The sequence below is a fragment of the Limulus polyphemus genome, unplaced genomic scaffold (genome assembly GCF_000517525.1).
Source record: "Limulus polyphemus unplaced genomic scaffold, Limulus_polyphemus-2.1.2 Scaffold1700, whole genome shotgun sequence".
NCBI classification, from domain to species: Eukaryota; Metazoa; Arthropoda; class Merostomata; order Xiphosura; family Limulidae; genus Limulus; species Limulus polyphemus.
This window is the reverse complement of record NW_013667310.1, coordinates 42259-52540: the sequence shown is the minus strand read 5'-3', so window position 1 is coordinate 52540 and position 10282 is coordinate 42259. Positions and strand designations below refer to the sequence as shown.

Sequence of the window (10282 nt, the reverse complement as noted above, 5' to 3'; positions counted from 1 at the left end):
AAGATTCGAGAAGGACGTGGCGTGATACTAGTCACGTGACCTCGCTGACGCAACAATATATATATACTGTGCATGTTATTTTCTCATGTTAATTGTTATTACTTAATTATAATTAATAGTAGTAATATTTATACGGTGGTTTTTAAAACTTCAATATTTTCAAATCTGTACTTTCAAATGCAATTTATACGCTCCTATAGTCCTAGTTGCGCATCCTCTTTGGGAAGCGCGTCTCACAGTTTGCGTACCACATATTTATTTAAACAGCTTTAGTCATTACATTTCCTGTTAAACAGCTGCATGTTATCGGGAAAAGCTAGATTACTGCTCAGTGTTAGAATGAAAGAGAAGGTCTACATTTATGTAAACCGGAAATGTGTGACAAGTTAAGAGTTGACGTTGGAAGTTTAAGAACTGGGTTGGAACATCTCTTGATTGTAATTAGGTAAAATTATAAGAACAGCCTTAAACTTACGGTGTTTATACTAGTGCTAGTAAATGATATTAATATTGAAATAACATTAACAGTTCGCAATAACGTTTGAGTTAATTTTGAGAGTGAAACTGAAAGACTAAACTCAAGAGACAGTCGTACTACAAGTTACAACTCAAGTCTGTACTGTGTAGAGTAATTGAGTGAGTGGAGTATTACCATACTACAGTACTAGAAATTACAAGTTCGTGTAGCGTTCAACATGAGAAAAGATCTTTCAGTTTCAGTGAAAGTTTCCCGGTTTACTGTTGTTACATTATTACTGTGTTTTCTTTCCTGGTCAACGGCAGAGTCTCTTTACAGTGCGTTAGATGCAGTTCTTCAGCTGAATTCTTCATCTTTTCAGGAAAGTGTTTTTTTAAAAGATAATGCATGGATTGTGGAATTTTATAGCAGCTGGTGTGGTCACTGTATCAATTTTGCACCACTGTGGAAGAAGTTTGCGAAGGATATCCAAGGTAAAACATTATTATAGTAATTAACAGGAATACCAATACTAATAAAAAGTATACTATACATACATATATATATATAAATTTTATCCTTTTAGTTTCAATATACCACTATACTACAGATTTTGCTTACTCAGTATATGGTATAGTGAATTCGAAATTTCTAGGATACGCTGTTTTGTGTATTGACCCATCATTGACAATCACTAGAAATAGAATATAGGCCAAGTAAATCATGAGTGCAACCATAAATTCATGTTTTAAACTTCAGGCCTTTGAGTTTTTTGTGTGTTATTGATAACAATAGTATATCTAGATATGATGTTTTAATCTCAAATTACTTTGCAAAGTTGTTGGTTTTTGATAATAGGAATATATAGAATATTTCCTTGCCATAAAATTATTTATAACAAATTTTGTATCAAAGAGTAGATATTACAGTGAATTATATGTACCTTAAATTAACTGCTTAGCTATAAATATAATTAATTATCTGATTATTCAGCCACACAATTTTTGGCTTATTCAAAATTATTTTATAAAACAGCAAAATTAATAAATTTGGTGATCTCAAAAACTTAGTTTCAAATTTCTTAAGTATAATTTCCTTATTTCTGGAAAAAATGGACAGATCACTTTATGCAATTTTTATCATGGTTTTATGTAGTAATAGTAAGCATAATATATGTTCAGAAAAGTTTTCTATAAAATTTGAAATGTTAACTTATTTTATTGTGTAAAAGTATTTCAATACAGGATTAAAACTAACCAGTTTAAAATATGATTTTTTTACTTGAAGCTTGGGACAAAGTTGTTCGTGTTGCTGTTGTAAACTGTGCAGATGAAGTGAATGTAGACTTGTGTAGAAAATATCAGGTGGAATATTATCCTTCAATAAAGGTAAGCAGAGGAACAATTTTGACATATGAAAATATAAAACTTAAAGAACCTGTGGTCCATCTTGACCATCACATCCACTAAACATTAAAAAACAAAATAGTAACAACTGGCTTGCATATCCAGTCTTTAACTTCCTCCAAAACCCTTGAATAGATATTACCTGGCCAAGAAACCTTTAACCATCGTTCTTTAAACTTCTCATTGTTTTCTTAACCCATTCAGAAATAATCTGATCATCTTCGTTCAATGTTGTTTCTATTTAGCAACTGTTCAGTCAAGGAATATTGCTTAAATGTAACAGAATTTGCCATTTGTAAGATTGATGATTGTTATACATATCTGTTTTATTTTCATGGAAGTTAGTATTAATTTATTCATGGAATGTTAAATTATGTCAGATGTAGTAGGTCTCATGGGTGTTAATTGTTGTCATTATTCAAAATCCTATGATCATTATGTATTGCTATAACTCAAAATACTTTTGTTTTGCACTGTTTTCATTTAAATATCAGTTAGACAGCACGGTTTAACTTTTAGCAAGAAATTTGCATATGTTAATATAGAAGAAATGCACAGATGTAGGAAGAAAGATATAAGTTATAGAATCTGGTATGTATTATATTTGGTGTATATTCCAGCCTGATAATACATTGGTCATATGTCTTTCTTTATCTTTCAATTTTGAGTTATTAAAAATGTAATATGTTTAGAAGAAAAAAATGAAGTTAAGTAAGCTTCTAATGACAATGATACTTTATATTCTCTTAGTCACAGTTCACTTCTTTTGACATTATGTATATTTTATTTATTTAGTAAATAATATATTTGCAATGTAAAATGATTAAATACTGGTTTGGAAAATTTTTATCTTGTCAAATGGTGTATAATTTCAAAACTGATGGAATATGACCACCTTTATCATAATAACTTTGAAACATTAACAGTATTTCAACTTTTTCTGTGGTAAACCAGCCAGGTCAGTATGAGAACTCACTAGAATGACTGGGTTACATAGCATTACATGCATTATAAGATAACATTCAGCTAACAAGAGACTGTATGATTCATCAAGATTGTCCTTGCACACCCATTCATAAGAAAAGTAAAAATTTAACTCCACCTTTTCTTCTTCATGAAATAATTAATTCCTCTCTTAAACGCCTGTAAAGTGCTGGTCTCCACTGCTTTTGTTAAGATAAAGTAAATTATCTTATCCCATTCCTGTAAGATAACCATTCCATACTAGAAGATAATACAAAAAACTCAGAAACCTTTAATGTATTTATCACTCAGATAATCTTGTGAACTTCCGTAAGATCACCTGTCATTTAATTTTTTCAAGAGATCTTAATTTATCCCTGTAAAATAACCCCATTGGGCAGACCCCATGTTGGAGAAGGAAGTTTGAATATAATTCCAAGTTCACCAAGTGTATCTACATGAAATGTGGCAAGCTTTTAGTAAAATGTACAAGTCTGTTGTACACAAAAAATCAAATGTGTTACAAAATTATTTGTACTAAAGATATGCCTGTTGATTGATCATGTCAGTTTGACTTAGACTCTGACAAATTGGAGTGCTAGACGACATTCATGTGAAGAATAAGCATACATCTGTCCATCATACAGTTTGCATATTGTATTTGCATAACCTTCAAAATGCATTTCAACAGTTTTTCACAGTATATCTGCTTATTGTATCTAGTATTTACTCTCCTCTATCATGAATACTAAATCAGTTTGCTTTGTTTTGAATTTTGCGCAAAACTACATGAGGGCTATATGTGTTAGCCATCCCTAATTTACCATTGAAAGACTAGAGGGAAGGCAGCTAGTCATCACCACCCACTGCCAACTCTTGGGCTACTCTTTTACCAACGAATAGTAGAACTGACCATCACATTATAATGCCCCCATGACTGAAAGGGTAAGCATGTTTGGTTGGATTGAGATTCGAACACGTGACCCTCAGATTGTGAATCAAGCATGCTAAGTCAGGATAAAATGAATAATTGACATCAAATACCCGATACAATGTTAAAAGGCACTCTATAATAGCTTGTGGCATGTGCACTTTGACCCCCAATTATTTTATGTTATACTGTTTGATACTAATAGGTAATTGATTACTTGAGTTAATCACCAAACTCTATCCCTTACTCTGTAAACATTTTAATGAACTTATTCTTCAATGCAAGCAGGCAATGGTTCAAATCTATTAGAGAGTAGAAACTAGTACTTGAATGCTAACTGAATATGTCTCTATGGCTTTATATTTCTTACAGCTGTACACCCTTGTAAACCCAGTGCTCATATTCTCACCTTCCCTCAAAGCAAACTTTTATTATAATTCTAGAATTCCAGTCTTGCTTACTTGTTTTTTCTCCTGATCTCCTATTTTCCCCTCTCTAATCAAAGATATCTCCAACTTAACCTTGAGTAAACAAGCTCTGTAACTGGTAATTTATCTTTCTGAGCATCCTGAAAGCTGCAGCCAAAGTCGACAATTTACAAACATAACCAATTTTTGACACCTATCACACTGTATAAATTTCACCTCACTTACCTCTAAACTATAATTAACCCTACTGAAGTTGACTAATCTGTATTTTCTATTTCCAATCTACCCACCTAATAATACTGAGAAGACGTCAAGTTATATGGCATATAATTCTGCAGTTGGCAAATTATTACCACTTTTAGGGTAAGAAATATGCTAAATAATAAGACTAATGATAGGTTTACTTGTCAATAGCTGATTTGTAAATGGTTTAAATAATTACAATTCAGTTGTTTAATCTGTTTTACACCATAACAGTTTCTGTTCATGAAAATTGGTGGCATATATAACTCCTAGACCACTACCGTGTCGATCGTGCCTCAGCCGTTCTGATGAGCTTTGGTATTGGGAAGTCGGCATTATAATCACTGGATGTGGCAGATGTAGTGTGGTTGATATATTACAACATTATTTTAATTTGCTTTCATTCATTAATTCTTAGAGTTAACTGGTCCCATAAATGTTTCAAGTAAGAAGGACATATATTAGCATTTTACCTTCACTTTTTTTTTGCAAACCAGCTGGCCATTGACAGTTTCCTATAACAAACTAAGTGTAGTTTCATGCTATAATTCACTCTTCCTCTTAAAAACCTTTAAGGGGCCAATAGCAACTGAAGTGTTTAATGTTTTTATAAATCTTTGTGATGCTTCTTATAATTATCAGCTCTGTTTTCATATTTTACAATGGTAGCTTGCAGTTATATGTATTAGTTTTGTAAATAAGCCTTTATTTTTTTTCTAACTCAGTATTATTTTGAATTTGAATTTAGTATTTCTGGATCCAAGCAGATGAAAATAGTTTGGGAAATACATCTTATAAGGAAGACAATATTACCAGTTTACGACATAACCTCATCGATTTTCTGACGGTAAAAGTTAATGAAAGCACTCTGCTACCATCTGGTTGGCCAAAGTTTGATACTGACAAGTATGCATTTAAATATTCAAAAATAAAATATTTTCAAATGTCATATTTTTTACAAATTGACTTCAGATTGAATTAGTTTTGTAAGAGTGTTTTAAGATTGATGGTTTAAATATTTAAACTTTAATGATAAATTGATAAGTATAATTACTTTTTAAACAGACTTATTAGTAGAATTGGAAGTAATTTCTGACTTTTATGCACATATTTGAAGATCAAGCTTTTTAGAAAAGCATTGGTAAATATTATTTTACACTTGTATCTAATACGTAAAAAAATGTATTTTTTGTAATTTGCCTAAAACCAAAAATGACTGTTGTATACAACCTTGTTATTAATTTTTAAAGTTGTTATTTTGTCAGTCTATATAATCCTTGTATTGGTATTGTGTATATGCCTTCTTTTATGATCCTGTTCATATTGAATATTTTTTTAAATGTATTCTGATCCCTTTAATTATATGTATATATATTATTGGGCAACAAAACATGCACGTACGTTTTCAGTGACAATTGGTAAAACTATTCATGTAATGATGAACAATATTTTTTATTGAGATGAATACTACAACTAAGATGTGATATTATTCAAATCCTTGTTCTCTGCAAGTTAAGAAGAAGCATTTTTCATACTTTGCTGTCTGTAAATAAATATGTTTTTTTAATACCTTCTTCTCTGTGATGCATTTTAATGCGAGTTAAATAGTTGTCTTGTCTCTTCAAGAAATTCTTTAGTTTTTTTCTAGATCAACTGCTTGTGTGTGTGTATATATACATATTTTTGTGTGTGAAATATCAAAATTAGATCATTGAGATATTGACTAATACACTAAAATTATGACCTTGTTATATATACATGCATGGAAGTCGCCTTTAACCAAAATCTGCAAGAAGTGCTTACCCTGTCAGTTCAGGTACTTGCAAGTATTTTATGATTGGCAATTATCTAAAACAAATCAGCAGTGAATTCATTCAAAAAAAATTCACAAAATTTAGCTCAAAAGTTTGAATGAAGTATTTTATTTATCCATTGATATTATTGCTGTTCTCATACTCAGTAAAATCAGCCACTATATATGTGTCACTCAACCACTGCAAATTTCACCCATCATAACCCAAAAGTTTTATTGGTGTTACTTCCCTTAGTTTGGCTATTAATTTTTTACCCCCTAAAAATTTTTTAGCCATAAGTTAAAAATGCCCAGAGTGAGCAGTGACAAGTAGTAATGTATTTCAGGATAGTGTGCTAAGCTTGGGTTTGCTATTTTATATTTTTGTTAATGACATTGATAAAGGAATAAACATTAAACTAATTGTCAAGTTATTGGACACTTCAAACTATATGAAAGGTGCTAAAGTCTTACAGATAGATTTATACTTTGTGGTGAACAGGGCTAATACCTCGCAGGTGCATCTTTAATCTTTATAAAAGAAAGGATATATATATTGGTTATCACAACATTAATTATTCTTACAGCTTTGCAAGGAAAACAAAGTAAAATTGATGAGGAAAAGGCCTGGGTATAGCTATTTTAAATTCTCTTATGCCTTTTATACAATATTTATTTGTTATTGATAAAGCAGACAGGATTTTAGATTAGAAATTTTGAGTAAAAGTTAAAGGAGATCACCAGTTCATTCCATCTGTTCACAAGTTCAGTTTTTAGAGATCTTGAGTGGAGAGAAAGGATACAGTTTTAAAGATCAACATAATATATATATATATTTCTGTTTGTTAAAGTAATAATAAAATAAAAATTTCATTCCTACCTGCAGTTTACTGTTTTCCATAACTTCAAACAAAAATAACTTGTACATTTTTCATTTTAATATTAAAAAAACTCTGCATGTAACATCAAAGAAAAATATGTCAAATATAAACAAAAACACCTTGACTAATTTTAAGCTATTGATTCATGAAATTGAAAATAAGGAAAAGGTAACTATCATATTTTATGATGTTGAAGTTTTAACTGCTGTTACCCTCATACTAAGGTTCAGTGTTTGAACTGTCACGAGTTTTTCACTGTACAAAATTGTAATGATTCTTAACGTTTGTAATTTGTCTGATATGTGTAATTTTACAGTATATGTGTTTATATACAGAGTAGCCCAAAAGTAGTTATACAGTTACATATGGGCTTTTCGTTCTGGGGAGTACTCAAGGACAAAGTGTGCAGTAGGAAATCTCAGAATGTTGACAAAATGAAAGGGTACATCACAGATGCATTTACAGAACTTGATGGACAGACAGACCTCTGTCATAAAGATTGCAGAAGTGTGGCAGTCAGACTCACGATTGTGTGAACAGCAATGGGTTTCAATTTGACCACCTCCGGGATTAACATTCCCATTATTACATGTCATGTGTAAAGTGCCATTAAATACGTTATCAGTTACCAACTGTATACTTTAATTTCTTTAAAATACATTATCAATTATCAGCTGTATACCTACTTTTGGACCACCCTGTGTATATATGTTAGTGAGAATCAGACCTATACAAAATAGAAACTAGCTATTCTGGTTTAGTAAAATGTGATCTTAACTTTTGTGACCCCCCTTATCACTTGTTTCAGTGTTGCAATCCAACTGCACCATAGAATATATTTCAAAAAAGCAGAACCAACAAGTTTCCTCTTACTGATAAACAAAAAATATTTGTCTTAAGTCATAAATATGGGCATAAATCTGCAAGTATTGAGTAGATATTTGTACAGAGAAGTGCATATGTACATGTACATAACCTCCAGAAACATTTACAGCACCAGTTGTATGTCTTAATGTTACAAAACCTGCACAGCTGTATTTCTCTAGATATTACTTATATGTAAGCAAGAGTATTTATTTGTAGTAACTACATATGTTGACACTACAAAAATCTGAACAGTTGTTCAGGTATCGTTAAAGAACTTGAAAATGTTATCATAGTGCAATTCTATATCTTATAAAACTGCCCTTTGTCATAGAACCAACCTGGCTAGTAAATGTTGAAGATCACAATGAATTGTCATTAGCTGTTAGAATATCCAGAGGATTATAAAGTAACCACATAGCATACGTGTCTGTATACAGCTGTTACTCTCAAACACACTTACATGTAGTTGAACACTTATTATGCAATTCTTAATTCTGTTTTTAATATATAAAATTTCAGGACAACAAATGATTGCTGGTTTACCCATCCACTAAGTTAAAAAAAACAAAAAAAACATTCAGTCAGTCCTTATCATTTAGATATGTATCAAGCTTTCCCTTAAAACTCTTTTAAATTAACTGCATCCTCCACATCTGTTAGAAAATAAAACTTTCTTAACTGAAGATGACTTCTTTCCTGTAAAAATTTATATTTTTGTTCCTTAGTCCTACTTTTCCCACACACAAGTATAAAAAAAGATGATGAATTGGCATTAGTAGTTCCCTTAAAAATTCTATACAACTCAATTAGATCCCGTATTATCCTAGTAGTCCCTTTCTGAACCGTTTCCTACAATTCAATGAATGCTGCCCTTCTTAAGATAAGGAGTCCAAGACTGAATATGATACTCCAAATGTGGCCTAACTAGTGACCTCTATAGCAAAAGTATAACATCTTTGGTGTTCTATTCACTATTTATGTAGATACAACCTAAGATCCATATTTTCCTTACCACTAGCAAGCTGCTTGGATGGCATAAGAGACTGATCAGTTAGAACACTAAGATCCTTTTCTACCTGGTATAGTTATCAACATATTTTTATAACCTTAGTGATGAACAATGATAAGGAAGTTATTAAACAAGTTGAAGATGAGTTGTAGATGAAACATGAAAAGTTACTTTGAAAATATTCTTTTTTTTGCTTAACTCACGATTTGAGGGTCGCGGGTTTGAATCCCCATCCCACCAAACGTGCTCACCCTTTCAGCCATGGGGGTGTTATAATGTGACAGTCAATCCCACTATTCATTGGTAAAAGAGCAGCCCAAGAGTTGGCAGTGGGTGGTGATGTCTAGCTGCCTTCCATCTAGTCTTTCACTGCTAAATTATGGACGGCTAGTGCAGATAACCCTTGTGTAGCTTTGCACAAAATCCAAACAAACCAAATCTAAAATCAGAATCTTAAAAATTTGATCATGAAACTGATGGTAAACAAAAAAAATTCTTTTTAAAATGTTTTACACTTTGGAAAAAAGGTTTCCAATATCTTTGAAATATTTCTCCTTATAAAGGAACAAATTTGAATTATGAGTAATAATTCATGTATAAGAAATTCTTAGTGTTCATTCACCTTTTTAGTTTTTATAAAAGTTATTTTGCTTACGTGTTTTCTATGATATTATTTTTGTGTTGTTGTTTGTTATTAAGCATTTATCAGGCCACTCATGGAATATAGAAGTGCAGTAACATGTCAGATAACCAATACAAGAAACTACAAATTTTACAAAACAGAGCAACTAAAATTGCACACAGACTGCTGAGCTACACACCTCAAGAATACCTACACAGCATTACCAAGTTACCAACAATCAAAGATCGCTTTACACAACTTGCCATGAAATTTTACAGAATAGCCAAAAATAGGAACACACAGACCAAACAGTTCAAACAATTAGGTCTAACACCAGAAACTTGGAACACATACATATCACCATTCAATTACATAAACAGCCTAGAAAACACATAAAACACTCACCAAGTAACTGAAAGAAATTTTTTTTTCAGCTTTGGGCACTGGTCAGGTAGATTATTTGGCACCTGTCCAGTGAAAGTGGGTTTTCTCGAGGTACTCCCGTTTCCCCCCACAGCAAAATTCTGAGAATTGGACCACGGTTCTCCTCCTAGCCCTGAAAAGGACTGACAGACGGCCTCCTCCCCACCCAAAATTTTTTAGCTCTAGTGCTTTATCCCACCCGACGCATCCTCGAAGGTGTCGCTGCCTGATTTTTCTAAGCTTAATGTATGCTCCAGACC

General features: G+C 31.8%; 1 protein-coding gene across 2 annotated transcripts in view; it reads left to right on the top strand.

Moving 5' to 3' along the window:
• The first annotated feature begins 223 nt into the window (after positions 1-223).
• The window catches only part of LOC106464604 (sulfhydryl oxidase 1-like), a 28051-nt gene continuing 17992 nt past the window's right edge, over positions 224-10282 (top strand). The window contains exons 1-3 of one of the 2 annotated variants that reach the window (XM_013924760.2): positions 224-951; positions 1745-1845; positions 5177-5334. In XM_013924760.2, the coding sequence (XP_013780214.1) occupies positions 696-951; positions 1745-1845; positions 5177-5334 (515 nt within the window). In that variant the 5' untranslated portion in view covers positions 224-695. The remainder of the gene's footprint in view (positions 952-1744; positions 1846-5176; positions 5335-10282) is intronic. The other variant, XM_013924761.2, reaches the window with a different exon arrangement.